Source organism: Nematolebias whitei, chromosome 10 (genome assembly GCF_014905685.2).
Source record: "Nematolebias whitei isolate Nwh7 chromosome 10, NemWhi1, whole genome shotgun sequence".
Taxonomy (NCBI): Eukaryota; Metazoa; Chordata; class Actinopteri; order Cyprinodontiformes; family Rivulidae; genus Nematolebias; species Nematolebias whitei.
The window spans coordinates 14,014,521-14,030,260 of NC_056507.1; the positions used below are offsets into that span (position 1 = coordinate 14,014,521).

The 15,740-nt window shown below is 37.1% G+C and overlaps 1 protein-coding gene across 2 annotated transcripts in view; it reads left to right on the forward strand.

Moving 5' to 3' along the window:
- vps9d1 (VPS9 domain containing 1) overlaps positions 1 to 14,262 on the forward strand; it is a 24,144-nt gene extending 9,882 nt beyond the window's left edge. Inside the window, exons 9-17 of one of the 2 annotated variants that reach the window (XM_037682677.1) lie at positions 309 to 391; positions 1,412 to 1,560; positions 1,968 to 2,330; positions 2,436 to 2,565; positions 3,103 to 3,308; positions 4,708 to 4,792; positions 7,510 to 7,614; positions 11,710 to 11,823; positions 13,806 to 14,262. In XM_037682677.1, the coding sequence (XP_037538605.1) occupies positions 309 to 391; positions 1,412 to 1,560; positions 1,968 to 2,330; positions 2,436 to 2,565; positions 3,103 to 3,308; positions 4,708 to 4,792; positions 7,510 to 7,614; positions 11,710 to 11,818 (1,230 nt within the window). In that variant the 3' untranslated portion in view covers positions 11,819 to 11,823; positions 13,806 to 14,262. Of the gene's footprint in view, positions 1 to 308; positions 392 to 1,411; positions 1,561 to 1,967; positions 2,331 to 2,435; positions 2,566 to 3,102; positions 3,309 to 4,707; positions 4,793 to 7,509; positions 7,615 to 11,709; positions 11,993 to 13,805 lie in introns of those variants that run through there. The other variant, XM_037682676.1, reaches the window with a different exon arrangement.
- The last annotated feature ends 1,478 nt before the right edge of the window (positions 14,263 to 15,740 follow it).

Genomic DNA, 15,740 nt, shown 5'->3' on the forward strand with positions numbered 1-15,740 from the left:
ATACGAGATTTGGAGGAGTGACTGTAGTTTTATATATATATATATATATATATATAGGTTTATATTAAAAAATCTGATGAACATTTTATACAATAAAACAATCGGTGCACATCATTTAATATATATAGGGTCAATATGTCATATTTGAATTGTATTTAACAGATTTTAAGACTGTACCAGATTTAACCTTTTTGACTTACTTACTACTGTGTGGGATTTTCTAAAACTGTTCTTCTCCACACTTATCAAATCATATAGTTTTAAATAAATTGGTTATGATTCTAACTGCTTCTTTTTTGTGCTTTTAGGATTGGCCCAAGCAGTGGAAAGCCAACATAAAGAAGAATTCTGACATCACTTTAGTGTCAGATTTGGTCTCTTATCTGCTCAGGTAATTGATGACAGTGTGACGGTTTAAGATAACATCCATCATTGGCTTTAGTTTTACCTGTGAAATAATACCGGTACTTGCCAAATCGGACTCAGACCCTTCAGAAAGGAAAGGAAAGTCACAGATGGTTCAGTCACAAGATTTTGTGTGCTTTCTGTATTTTGAGGTTTGGGTTGGAAGGCTGGTTTTGGACTTTGTGTTGAGCTTTCAGGCACTTAAATGTTTTTGTTTGAGCAAGTCAAAATGTCTGCTATGAAACTTCTGTTTGATATTTTCTAAACACTGCTATGTAACAGGTACTCTAGATTTTGACCAAGTCTTGAATCCATGATTTGTTTACACAAAAGATGATGAATATTATCAGTAACTGAGGATAAACCAATGTTATCTCTGACTGGAATCGGTTTCATTCATGCTGTTTGTCATCTCTAGTTGTAACAAGATCAACATTTTGTGGCTAAATTGGGATTTACTGAAATTTCAACTATCGTTGAACCAGTTTAAACCTGCTAAATATGGCACATTTACATCTGTCGTTTATAAATATATAAAAAATGGGTGCACATTAGATGGCTGTCTTGTAATTCTGGGAGAAAAACTTCAGATATTTTGTGTGAGTTCACTTGCTGTGGTGACTTCTGCAACAAAGCACAACCAGCGGAAAGAAAATACTGTAATTGTATATGAAATGAACAGAGCCTCACTTGTCTTTTCTATTCTACTTATTTAGAGTAATTTTACAAATATAATGTATGAACTGTAGATTCCTCTGAAAGTTAAATTTTCAAACATAGATTCTGGTAAGTTTAATATAATATGTCATTTGTATCAGTAACTTTTACTTCAAATTAGTGAGCCATTAAATAAAGGTAAATAATAAAAAGATTTAAGTTCAAATACAAAAAATAGTCTCCTGAACTGAATAATTATCACCTTGTGTTTCGTCTGCTTTATAATTAGTCATTACACTAAATGTATAGAGGCACTGAAGATTAACTAGTATTTGGTTTGTGTTTTCAGCCGGTCTGACCATCCAGTGGTGAAGCTGCTCAGGAAACACCAGTACAGAATTTACAACAAGCTTTACCCCATTGTTAGTAAAAGTCTTCCTGAGAGTCCTGACTTGTCCCTGAGATCTTCACACAGCGTTCACAGCCTGCTTCATCCAGGTAAAACTAGAAGCGTTTGTTTGTGGGAGTGGGTTGAAAGGAAATAAAATGGAAGATTATCTTTTTCTTTCCTCAGCTTGTTTTAATTACTGAGGAAGCCAGTTTAGGAGCTTAAAAACAAAGTTTTATATAAAATCAGCACTAATTTGTTATTGTAGTTACTGTGAAGAGAAAATTGATTTATCAATCAATACATGAATAAAAATGTTTGTGATTTGAAGAGAACTCGTTAAATTAAAAGAAAAAAAATCTTAGAAAAAGCAACTGTTGCTTCAGAGATCAATAAAAATTACAAGGTGTACAACATGATGTGCAACAATTTTGGTCATTTATTAAATTGTATTTTTCTTAATTCTGAGATGGTAAGATTGACTCTAATTAAATTAATTGTGAAAACACTGACCCAGACTGTCATAGCCAGTCCATCAGGATAGCTGGCAGTAGTCTTGGCGGCCAGAGCTTCAGCACCGACGCTTCGCTTTCCCCCTTGCGCTTTCACAACACCAACTTTGATGACGAGGATGTAGATGCAGAAGAGCCTCCTACACAGGATACCGTAGACCGGGAGAACTCCTTTGAAGATCTGGAGCAGTTCTTGTCCCAGATGGACTGGGTTCCACCTCACAACAGCACAAATGACAGCACCTTGGATTCTGAGCTGACCTGTGATCCCTCGATGGAGCTGGATGAGAGCCACATGGACGAGCTGGAGATGAGGGCACTCAAGGAACACCTGAAGTCTATTGTGAAGGACATTCACATAGCGATTGGTGAGCACACTGATGGGGTGTAGACGTGGAATAACTTGATTTTAACAACATTTCTGCTCAGTGATATTAACTTTCTGGGCTTTACTTCATTTTTTGATGTTTCAGATCAGCTTCTTTCACTCTGTTTGCTGTCCTTTGAGTGTCTAAACACCGCCAGGTTTAAGGACTTGTGTCTTGCCAGCATAGAAGAAACCTTCTTCATTCCTTTGTGGAGTGCCCTAATTGCTCTTTTCAGGTAGCGGACCCTAATTCTCCATCTGAAAGAAGTTAAAATCTGAGTTTCAAGGAAAGGTAGTGACATGAGTTGCACAGTTTTTAATTTTTTTCAAGCAAAAGGAATGGATGCTATGCAGGCTATTAAACTGACTTCTCACATTTTGTGAAAATTCCCCTCTCACCTGTTTCACATGAGTCAGATTCACGTTAAACAGCAATAAGTCGTGATCTTAACTTTTGTGCTTTCCAGTCATGTGGATTGTTTCACTCACAGTTCTTCTAAAAGAACTAATCAAAAACTAAAGTACAAATGAAAAATGTAATTAAAACTAAATACATTTACTCATACCCCTCATTAAACAATAGTCATGTAGGAATAAATAATCCACTAACTGAAAACTTTGGAACTGTCATTTGGGTAAAATCCCCTGTAAGTCTTGTAATTTGATACATATTTTTTATTGTTTTTTGTAACTTAGTTGCAAAAAAACATTTTTCTTTTTAGCAATCAATAGTATTGAACTCGTTTTTCAGCCTGTTTGTCTTTCTTTGACAGGAGAGTCCACAGGGAAAGGGAGCAAGTATTTGAGAGAAGCATGAGGTTGTTTTGCGATGCCTCTCCAGGAGATGTCGGTGTTCCCCAGAAACTGTTTCCTAAGGACACTGGTGCTCTCCAAGGTTCCTACCCTTATGAGTGTGCTGTTCTGGAACTGAAGCTCCTCTTTAAAGACTGCTGTCCACAAAGGAAACTGGAATGTATAGGTTAGTGATGCTTCATTGAAAACTCAAACTGTGAATGTGCTTTTCTGTTGTACAAAACCTGTGTGGATAACTCTTATGAGGGTTCATGTTAAGAGGCAGTCAACCCTTTTGAGTTTGTAGGTTTCCAGTCTTGTGGGGAAGAGGGAGCTGAGCTTCAAGGTGAAGCTCTTTTTACCAGTCAGCCAATGTTCCCTCCCTCACCCATTTCCCAAACTCTGGTTTGAGCATCTAAGGACATCTCCTAGACAATCTGAAGCTTTAGTTCCTGTTGGATGTTTTCAAATAAAGTATTTCCAGTTGGTTCGGGGCAGGTGGTAAAGGCTGTTTTTAACGCTGTCTTTTTTTGTTTGTTGTTTTTTTTAACTCTGAATTTCCACAACCATAGAGGAGCCACATACACAACGTTTTAAATCTCTCATAGTTTATTTCTGTTGTTCATGAAAACTTGCATTTTAATACCATCAGTTTCTCTCTTAAAGAAACATCTAGTTGACATGATTTAACCTTTTTTGTTACCATCAGTTTAGTTTATAAATGCATTTTTCAACAACAGTCTGTTTCTAATAACTAGATTCTGGCATTTGCAACTGCTGATCAGCAATATATATTTTTTTAAAAGCGCTGCAAATAAGTTTTCTGCACATTGATCCGAGAAGGATCTATGGATTCCAGGTGGTGACATTTAAAGAGAACACAATGCTTATACATTTAACATGTCCGTTTCAATGACTTGTACATTCTTTTCCTGTGTGGGTGACAATCTTTATGTAGCGATCACATACATGCACCAATATCATGTACCTAGTATTGCTCTATGTAACTATTATTCATTGTTTTGTCTGAATTGAAGCATTGATTACTACAGAAAGATTGTAATTCCAAAAAATGTTAAAAACAAAAACAGCTGGACTTCTATTCTGTAGCTGAAGATGTTTTGCTTTTCATCCGAGGAGCTTTCTCAGTTCAAAGAATGGAGAGTGTGGAGTTTAGTTTTAAGTTGAGGTGTTCAGTGAGCTGGATTCACTTGCAGTTTGTCTTCACTCTCCTCACAGTAGAGGTTTGTTAGGGTCTTTGATAGCCTGACTCACAGATTGGACACTCTGGTCACATGAATGAAGGCCTTGATTGGAATCAAACTGACTGTGTGTCAGGCCTAAAGCTCTATGATAGATTTTTGAAAGCTGAAATCAGACGATCTCCTCGTTTAAAGTTGGTTTCTCTCTTTTTAAATAGATCCAATTCGATTTTCAATTCAGTTTATTTAACCAACGCCAAGTCACAACAGGAGTCATCTTGGGTCACTGAACAGAATAGCTTCCTTCTATGTAGAAAATTATAAAAACAAATAATTCAACCGATTTTATGCTTCTACATTCATTTTTTGTTTTGTTTGTTTCAGTTCGAACGTTGCGTCTGATCTGTGCTTGTGCAGAAGAGTACAGGTGTCTTCAAGAGGTGGAATCTACTCCCAAAACTGCAGCCATGTGAGTAAATCTGTTGCTGCATTATGTCCCTGCTGGAAAATGTCAAGTTTTGTTAATGAAGGATTACCGGGTACTGTTGACTGAGGAAAACGGTGTCTATAAAGACTAAGGATGTTTTTGTCTTATTTCCCAAGCAGTACCCTCATTAAACGTCAAAATAATCAATTTCCTGATTTCCTTTGTGCATATATTGGAGGGGGAAATCTCTTTCAAAAGTCTAATGGAATTACAACATAATTTAAGAACTTTGTGCCCCGGTAACTGCCCTGTCAGGTCTCATCAGTGCTCACTCAGGCTTTGCACAACAGGGGCTGTCCTAGGTCTATTGCCCCCCTGCAGTGTGCTTTCACTGGCCGGGCCCTAAAGTGGGTCGTTTGTCTGAGTTTGGAACAAACCCAGGACCCAACAAGCAGTTTTCAAGAGAACAGAAGAAATTGATATTTGTTGAATACATGACAATGATCTGAGAGTCAGACAAAAGCTCAGTGGGTTGTAGCACCAAAATCACGAACATACAATAGAGTTTAGTTCATGTTGACAAATAGATGTTGTTTTTAAACACTTAATTTTATTATACAATACAATACAATAAAATACAACTTTATTTATAAAGCACTTTAAAACAACACCGGCTTTATAATAATCACTGAACCAGATCCCAAAGAGCAAACTGTGCTCTACTTATAATAGTTATGATCACCCAGGTCACCTTCCACCTATAATTTACTGAAGTGATAATATTTTGATATTGATATTCTGAAATCAGACTGAAAATTATTGGACACACTAGTAAGTAAAATTACCTATTCCTATGTCTTTGTTTTAGAATAAACATTTACTGGGTTGTTTAAACTTAAAAAAGAGTTGCATGAGTTACAGACATCAGTATCTATAACATCTCTTAATGAAATGAGGATAACGAGTTACAACAACAATTAATTTCCCTTTGGGATTAATAAAGTATTTTTTAATTGAATTGAATTTGAATTGAAACTTGTTCATTATATCAACACTTTTAAGCACCCTTGGTTACAAAATGTTAATATTTTAAATATTTTCAAAAGGCTACCTCATTTATCATTGTTCGTAAAGCACACCGATTGTTTGTTCTCTAGTTAGATCTCCCAATGTTTTATTTGTGCATGTGCGTGTGTGAGAAAACCTGAGGCGGTGTCTGCTGTTCTATATCTGTCTCTTTTTATTGGTGTCTGAAACGATCATACTTGGCTGAGTAAGAGTTGAACTGGGTCGTTGGTGCAGCGCTCGAACATTTTCTTTTTGGAAAAGCGTGACACAAAGATTTTTTTTCTCTATGTGCTCTCAGCACATTAAAACAACTTGTCCATCTGAAGAAATAAAAAGAGAAATATAGTTTTGAACATGGAACAAACAAAAGGTGTTTAAATCCTTGATTAGTTGACCATTGTCTGAATTTTTTACATTAATATTCTTAAAATGTGTGTGCGGGTGTGCATAATCAAAAACTGTCTTTTGACGTTGGAAGCAGAATTGTTTTTTTTTTTTACTTTACAATATCTGTATCTTTCCATTTACATTATTTACTTAAATACAACACAAAAATTCTTGATCATAAAGGAAGTTTAAAAACTTGGCCATCTAAATTTTAAGGTCGGTAACTAGATTTTATTCGATTTGTGTGAATCATTGTTTTTCCACATGCCTGTACTTGTTTTTCTGTCCAGAGTGCAGATCTGTTCGGCCACACGTGGGTTGCTTATTGTAGTTTGTTTATTTAAAAATGGGTGTCTTTTTCTGTTGCTGACTCATCAGCATTTGAAGGTGGATTTATTTGAAATGTTCTGCTGACAGAGATACTGCACGTAAAATGACTTTTATACAAATTGTTTATTCAGTTGATCTGTTTTTATTTTATTTTGGGTCAACCCTTTCACACTACAGTTTATTGTACTAATTACGATTTAAGTCTTTAAAAAACACTTACATAAAATCTTTGTGTTTAACAAAGTTGGAGCTTCTTTGTCTTTATGCTTCCGTCTCTTCCCATTTTTCTTACATAATATTTCCCCTGTTTCTATAGTTTTTGTTTGTTCCTCTATCAGACTCTGTAAGAGGGTGAACCCAGAGTCCATACTGATTTAAACTATATAATTGGTATTCATGCTTGGGACTGGAGTGCATTGTGTCTTTGGAATGCAAGAAACTCAAGTTGTCGTGTGAGTAGATGGATGTTTACTAAAGGGAAATCTGACAAATATAATTCAGGGTTGTAATTGTGCCGGTATGTGTGGTCCAGCTCTTGGCAGTTGCATGAGCTTGTCCACACCTTCCTGAATCTGAAGGAAAAGAGTATCCAGTTGCTTGTAGCCAGGTCATTTAAAGGCCGTCAACCTAGCTTCTCACGCAATCTAGCAAATCAGCACTTAGCCCTGCGTGTGAGTCCCGATAAACAAATGAGCTGTCTGCACACAGAGAAAAAGCTATCAAACTGTCATCTCCCAGACTACACGCTGTCCTCCCAACAGATCTTGGGGAAAGAAAATAGCTTTATAATTTCTAGCCCTAAACACGCACCCATTAAGTTGCAGTTTCCATTCATTCCCCAAGAGAGCACATGCTAAAATCCTCTGTATATGCCACTTTCTTTTTTACTTCTCTTACCTCTTTTTACATTCTGCTCTGTTTATTTCTGTTCCTTGTTTGTTTTCACCACCTCTTTTCCTCCTTTCATGTGACAGTGGTGCAGATGACCTGTTGCCCATCCTGTCCTTCGTGGCTCTGCGGAGTCAGTGTCCCCAGTTGGTGTCTGAATGTGCTGCTTTGGAGGAGTTCATTCACGAGGGGTGAGTCATCTGTATGGACAAGGAGCGTTGTTGCATTTATTTGTGAAAAATGAGAACATTCAGAAGTGGCTCGGTAGGTACTGAGGACAGGCTGTTAAAAGGAGATATGATTCTGTTGACTTTAAGTATAAAACTAATCTGTTAAGACAAGTGCAATATATATTTTTAATTAAACCTAAATTACTATGAACAAGGCTGTTTTAGCAAGATTCAGCTCCACAAACAAATGCAAACACCACTGTGTTCACGAACACTCAGATACTTAAAGATGAAAGCATTTGCTGTTTCAAACCTAATTTTCATCAATATTTTTTAAGAAATGTACAGGTGCTGGTCATAAAATTAGAATATCATGAAAAAGTTGAGTCCTTTCAGTAATTCCATTCAAAAAGTGAAACTTGTATATTATATTCATTATTACACACAGACTGATATATTTCAAATGTTTATTTATTTTAATGTTGATGATTATAATTGACAACTAATGAAAACCCCAAATTTTAATATCTCAGAAAATTAGAATATCACTTAAGACCAATTAAAAAATATATATAAATAAAATAAAAAAATTAGAAATGTTGACCAACTGAAAAGTATGAACATGTGAAGTATGTGCATGTACAGCACTCAATACTTAGTTGGGGCTCCTTTTGCCTGGATTACTGCAGCAATGTGGCGTGGAGTCGATCAGTCTATGGCACTGCTCAGGTGTTATGAGAGCCCAGGTTGCTCTAATAGTGGCCTTCAGTTCTTCTGAATTGTTGGGTCTGGCATATCGCATCTTCCTCTTCACAATACCCCATAGATTTTCTTTGGGGTTAAGGTCAGGCGAGTTTGCTGGCCAATTCAGAACCGGGATACAATGGTCCTTAAGCCAGGTACTGGTAGCTTTGGCACTGCGAGCAGGTGCCAAGACCTGTTGAAAAATGAAATCTGCATCTCCATAAAGTTGGTCAGCAGCAGGAAGCATGAAGTGCTCTAAAACTTCCTGGTAGATAGCTGCATTGACCTTGGACCTCAGAAAACACAGTGGACCAACACCAGCAGATGACATGACACCCCAAACCATCACTGACTGTGGAAACTTGACACTGGATCTAAAGCAATGTGGATTCTGTGCCTCTCCTCTCTTCCTCCAGACTCTGGGACCTTGATTTCCAAAGGAAATGCAAAATTTACTTTCATCAAAGAACATAACTTTGGACCCCTCGGCAGCAGTCCAGTCCTTTTTGTCTTTAGCCCAGGCGAGACGCTTCTGATGCTGTCTCTTGTTCACGAGTGGCTTGACACAAGGAATGTGAAAGCTGAAACCCATGTCTTGCATACGTCTGTGCGTGGTGGTTCTTGAAGCACAGACTTCAGCTGCAGTCCACTCTTTGTGAATCTCCCCCACATTTTGGAATGGGTTTTGTTTCACCATCCTCTCCAGGGTGCAGTTATCCCTATTGCTTGTACACTTCTTTTTCTACCACATCTTATCCTCCCCTTCGCCTCTGTATTAATGTGCTTGGACACAGAGCTGTGTGAACAGCCAGCCTCTTTAGCAATGACCTTTTGTGTCTTGCCCTCCTTTTTTATACCTTTATTTTACCATGAAGAATCCATTGAGATCATAAATCTCTTTTACAAGGATGTCCTGGAAAATGTTCTTACGCAAGGTGTCAATGGTAGTCTTTTGGACAACTGTCAAATCAGCAGTCTTCCCCAGTGATTGTGTAGCCTACAGAACTACACTGAGAGACCATTTAAAGGCCTTTGCAGGTGTTTTGAGTTAATTAGCTGATTAGAGTGGGGCACTAGGTGTCTTCAGTATTGAACCTTTTCACAATATTCTAATTTTCTGAGATACTGATGAATTTGGGGTTTTCATTAGTTGTCAGTTATAATCATCAACATTAAAAGAAATGAACATTTGAAATGTGTGTGTGTGTGCGTGCGTGCGTGCGTGCGTGCGTGTGCGTGTGTAATGAATTAATATAATTTACAAGTTTCACTTTTTGAATGGAATAACTGAAATAAATCATTTTTTTCATTATATTCTAATTTTATGACCAGCACCTGTACATGCATCTCAGAGTAATGTTGTGTATGCTGTTCAGTGTCAGGAGGGCTGTGATCAGTCTTACATCGGGGAAACTAAACAGCCACTGGCCAAAAGGATGGCCCAGCAAAGAAGATCAACATCATCAGGCCAGGACTCTGTGGTCTACACTCATCTCCAGGCCAGCGGTCACTTTTTCAGGGATGAAGATGTTCACATCCTGGATAGAGAGGAACGATGGTTTGAGAGAGGAGTAAAGGAGGCCATCTTTGTGAAAAGAAATCGTCCATCATTAAACAGGGGTGGAGGCCTCCGGGTTCAACTGTCTCCCTCTTACAATGCTGTTATTGCTAGTATCACTCAGCCCTCTGTGAGTAGTAAACAGCCATCAGTGTGCTAATGATCCATTGTTAGGCTGATGGTCCTTCTTGACCATGTGAGCAGCTGGTTTTGGTTGTCAGCAGCAAACTGGTTGATCCACTCTGAGAAGATGATATTTAAGAGACTGAGCTGAATACAGCACCTCAGACTGAGGAAGTCTTTTTTTGTTGTTGTTGTTGTTTTGCTTCATTTTGTTTTTTGAATCTCCAGAGGACCAGATTTAACTATGAGAAGGAAGTTCAAAGAGTGGAAATCTAGCAGGATATTGTTCATAATAAAAGCCAGTGATGAAGTAAAGCTTTAAAGTTTACAAGTACAAGCAACGAATGACAAATTTTATATTTCTAATATTTTTTTTGTAATTTTTGTTTTGTGTGTTGTTAAAATATACACAACGTTGTGATTTTAGTGTTCATTCAGCTACACAGACAGCCAACCATGCACATATGAACTCACACCCATGGACATTTTGGTGTTGCCAGTTGATGTAAAAATTTTGGACTTTTGGCAGTTGCACTAACAAAGACAAAGGGAATAAATAAGTATCATAAATTTAAAAACATCATTGGTTTTTCCAAAAAAAAAAAAATCAATAACACAACTTTGCTTGTTTTCCTTATTTGTCCGTAAACTTTCTCATCTGGCCCATAACTTCTGATCTGCTCAAGATGATTTAACAAAACTTCATACAAATTTCTACCACCCCTAGACAAGGTGTCACGTAATTTTCATCACCCCAGCTCCAGTTCAAGGTCACAAATCAAGGTCAAATTGTATACAATGTTTTTGCTTGTCCTGGCTATTGCTATAGATTGCTGTGTAATAATTTGTTGACAGGCATAAAATGTGCCATATTTGTTACACTTGTTACAGTTTTAATAAGTCATTTTATTTAATTTCTTGTCTGTCTGGATTGTGAATCTATCCTTCACATTTTCTGAAATTCTTATTCTTTAGTTGTCAGATTATATTTTAGGTGTAAATGTCACCTTGACCTCAAAGTTCTTTTATTTAAATGTGTATAAATCGGGATGTAAACTATAACTTGTGCCCTCAGCTAGGGTTCTGTAGTTCTGGGTTTGTATTGAACTCGAACATGATGACCTTTTGGTTTCTCTGCCAAACAAGTGACACATTAGCTACATTTCACTGTCAGTTTTCAAATCACAGTTGAGTTTGATTTGTTTTCCATGTCCTCCATGTTTGTGTTCATCGCAGCATCTTGGCTGCAGTTGGTCTCGTGTCTTGGCCTCATTAGTCCGAGGTCACAGCCAGAGTTAACTTGGCTTCACTGCTCTCCTCTCCCACACACTCTGTCATTTCTGGAAACAAAAACTCTGACTCATCACTTCCTCTATCCAAGTATCAATCCTCCTGTCAACAATTTCCCCACCCTTATTTGTGGAGAAAAGATTTGAAAGAGGAGAATGGAAATAATTTTCCAGCACAGAATCTTTTGTCTCATCACCCACTACAAGAAAAATCTGCTGCAGTGATCAGAAACAAAACTGATTAAAAATGCTCAGCTCTGATAGAAAAGATCATAAAGTCACACAGACACTCAAAGAGAACAACTGTCTATAAAACTTTGGAACTACTTCTATCAGAGTGTGACAATGATGGTGTTTACGCTTGTTTAGTGATCTTGATTTTAACTTACTACTCCATTTCAGCTATTTGATAGGCGAGGAAGGCTACTGTCTCACCTCCTTGCAGAGCGCCTTGGTCTACGTTGAGTCTCTGCACGCAAGAGCTCACCTTCCTGTGAACGTTCACGTGTGAAAAAGGTAATTATTTGGATAAACAGTGTTAGAAGCACAAAAATTCAAAAGTAAAACGTTGAAAATTTGTATATTTTGACAGCTATTATGGCTTTAAAAACATAGGGTAATAAAATTCATACATATTCTCTGTTTTAATTGTGACTCTTTTTTTCTTACTGAATATAGGAGACAGTGGAGCTGGAGTAATGATACGAACATTGTAACAGAAAAAATTATTAATATTTCTCCGTTGTGATCTTTATTTGCACATTTTGACAATCTTCACAACTGCTTTAGTGCTTTTTAATTTTTGCATTCCTTATTAAAACATTCAGCTGTATTACTCTATTTGATTATTTTTATTGTTTAGATTAAATGCAACTTGTCTTCAGTTATTGCATCATCAGGAACTATATTTTATGCCTACGTGGAAATAACTTCTCGCTGGGACCTCACCATCCTCACGTGAAGATACAGATTTCATCCATTGCTGGGTTTAAGAAGTCATTTAAAAAATGTTCAAAACCTGACCTTTGTGCTTTGGTGGAATGTAGGCCATCCTTGCAGCAGTTTTTTATCAGCAGTAATAGAAATAAAACTGAAACTGGATAGTGGGAGGCCTGGAGTTTGGATTTGACAAACTGATGCAGGAATGAGTGCACCACTGAATGCTCTGTCTGGCTCCTGGAGGAATGTTTCCATACTACGACAGGAAGTGGAATAAAGACAGCGTGTGATATAAAATGTGACATCCTCAAGTGGCGTACCCCCAAACTTCCAGTGACACAGCGATTCCTCTGCTGCCGGTTGTTTTAACTTTACAGGCTGCTGCGCACTACAGAGCTGTCACATCTGCTGAGCTGCTACGCTGAAGAGAGGAAGCCTTCTGAATGTTTCACATAGAAAAAAACACTATTTTAAATATTTAGTTTCTATAGACTGTTGCACCCATCTTCATACATTTTTTTCTTTTTTTTTTTTTATTCTACTTGACGACTTTCTGGTTCAAAACCTCAAACATCAGGAATAGATGGCACAATGGATTAAGACTATACAGTAGTCCCTCGTATATTGAGGATGATCCGTAACCTGAAGCCCCGCAATAAGTCAAACCGCAAAGTAGGAATAGTTGTAAAACTTAGTTTATATATATATATTATATATATATATATATATATATATTTTTTTTTTTTTTTTTTTTTTTTTACCCCTTCCCACATTCTTGCAATATTCCAAACAATGTTTCTAAACGTGCTAAAAGAGCACAGAATGTCATAATTTTAACTCCCTGCCTCCGCTGCTCTCAGCCACCTGCAAGCGCTCTTGCCCATGCCCACTTCTACACTCTGCTTGGTAAATGGTAAATGGACTGTACTTATAGCGCATTTCTATCTTATTTCAAGACACTCAAAGTGCTTTACATTACAATCTGTTCTCATTTACCTATTCATACAACATACTAGATCTCTACAAAGCTAATTGAACAAATCATTCTAAAGAGACTAATCAGTGCTTTATCACATTCATACACCGATGGGACACACATCAGAGGCTATGAGGGGTTCAGTGTCTTGCCCAGGGACATTTCAACCTGTGGCTGCTGGTGGATTCGAACCCCCAACTCTCGCATTGAAGGACGACTGCTCTAACCACTCAGCCACAGCCGCCCAGCTGAGATCAGCTGCAGCAGGAAGTTTGTCCTGCAGCTGTGGGCTGCACAAATGTGCAGCAGGTGCTAAATAATTAAAAATTTATTTTAAATAAAAATTCCATGTCGATCGTGCAGCTCATCCATCAATCTGCCAGTTTTGTGTCATGTCCAATCTTATTTTGAAAAACCGCGACAAAGTGAGTCCGTGATAAACGAACAGCCAAGTAGCAAAGAACTACTACTGTATTCGTAAGCTTCCTGTTACAAATCTACAATAAAATAGAATTTCTTAATGTAAAGTAACAATTTTCTAAATTAAAAAGGGAAGTAATCTTAGCTCTCTTCTTGGTTTTAGACTGCTGCTCATCTTCCTGATGCTTCTTCCCTCCCTCCCTGCTGCTCGACGGTGAAGACCCTGCAAGTTGACGCATGTTCGGCACACAGACACTTTACATCCAGGTGAAAGACTTTTATTTGCTCTGTTTCTGAGACTGAACCAGTGCCTTGAAGTCACCTATTAATCATGTCAAACACGGAGTTTAACCAAACTTCAAACTGTGAATCATAACTCCAATTAGCACTGAATTGTTGGAGGGTTGAGTTGTGATTACGAGTGATTGTCCAGCTCAAAATGTTCTGTACTTTTTCTTTTCATTATTTTAATTTGTGGCACTTATGTCAACATCTGAGTGGGGTATATTTTAAGTGTCCCTGTCTGTATGCCTGAATGTCTGTCCCTGTCCCTCCTCTGTCTTCAGCGAAGGTTCAGTTCTTTCTGATTAATGCTGAAATCTGTTCAGTGAAGTAAGCACGACACCAGTTTCACCATCATACCTTTTTTTTTTTTTTTCAGTGATTTCATTACAAATTAGCTTGTTTTTACACTGTTTTAGATTCACAAAAACTGTCTTCACATTTTAAAAAGGAGACCTCTGCAATATTAGATAGAACATAAAATGGGAAAGTGAATCAAGACTGGAATTAATGGACAAGAGGAGCTAAAGTTTGCTTTGCTGTGATAAATTAACTAAATGTTTCAAAAAGTCCTGAGCTAAAGTCCTCATCCTTCACAGGTAATATTAAAATAATCTCCTTTAGTGAGGAAAAACTGCCTCATTGAGACCCTAAAGAAAAAAAATAGCTTTAATAATCAAATTTAAAGGTCAAAATACTTGAGGCAATAAAATAAACTAAAAATGGGATAATTTTAATCAGTACATCAGTATTTCCAAGTTAAATCTAAAGGGACAACAAGAACAAAGCACTGCTAAAGTTAATGTAAACTAAAATAAATTAAAGGCAGCTGATCTTGGAGTTTGGTTGAAATTTGTTTAGAAAATCTTGTAAAAGGCGACAATGACTGATGAACGGATGTATAAGTGTGTGTTTGACGAACAGTCACAGCTGGTAACGTGTGCACTTTGGTCACAGGCGATCATGGATGATGTTCTGAGCGAAAAGCTGGAGTAGCTCAGGGATGATTTCTAAGTGTTGCGGAGTCTTCAGAGCATCAGACGGTTAATGTATTTATATGCAGTTTAGGTGGAACTGTTGTCTGAATGTGCTTCACTTTGTGTCACCTTGTTAGTTTGCCCTCTAAATGGACTGCATGTGCACTTAATTTGCTTTTTGTGTTATTTTTTGATAATTGTTCCACGTATGCAACAGTTGATGGATTTTTCTTAACCACATGCATACATATTTTTATTTTTATATTTTTGCCTTGGATGTAAAGTTCTAAGATTCAATTTCATTCTTCTTTTTCATTCATTCTTCTCCGCTGACATTCATTTACCTGAGCTTGAAACGTTAATGATGATTATAAATCAGTAATCCACACACAGTTTGTGTCACCTCTTAAAAAAAAAAAAAAAACATGAAATGTAATAAATAGATCATATAGTGTGCCATTTTTATGCTCCTCAGTAGAAATAATTTGTTTTAATTACATAAATGCTGAAGTGTATCTAAATTTTTCATGAAGTTTCACTTTTTTTTGCTTTCTTGAAGTCATTTTTCATCCTTTTAACTCACTCATTAAACAACCAACTAAACGCAAGAGACGCTTTAATTTAGTATCTTTCAGAAACATCCTGATGCATGCTCAGTCTTTCAGAATCTTTCAGAAACCTGAATAATTTCAGCAGTATAAATGTTGTGGAATAAATCTGTGAACGGGTTTTAATCAGGTTTCATGCCCATCACTAAACAGGTAGTCAGTGGAAACCAGTAGTTTTGATCTTAATGTCTCACAAAACTCAGTGAACCAAAATATGTGGAGAAAAAAAAA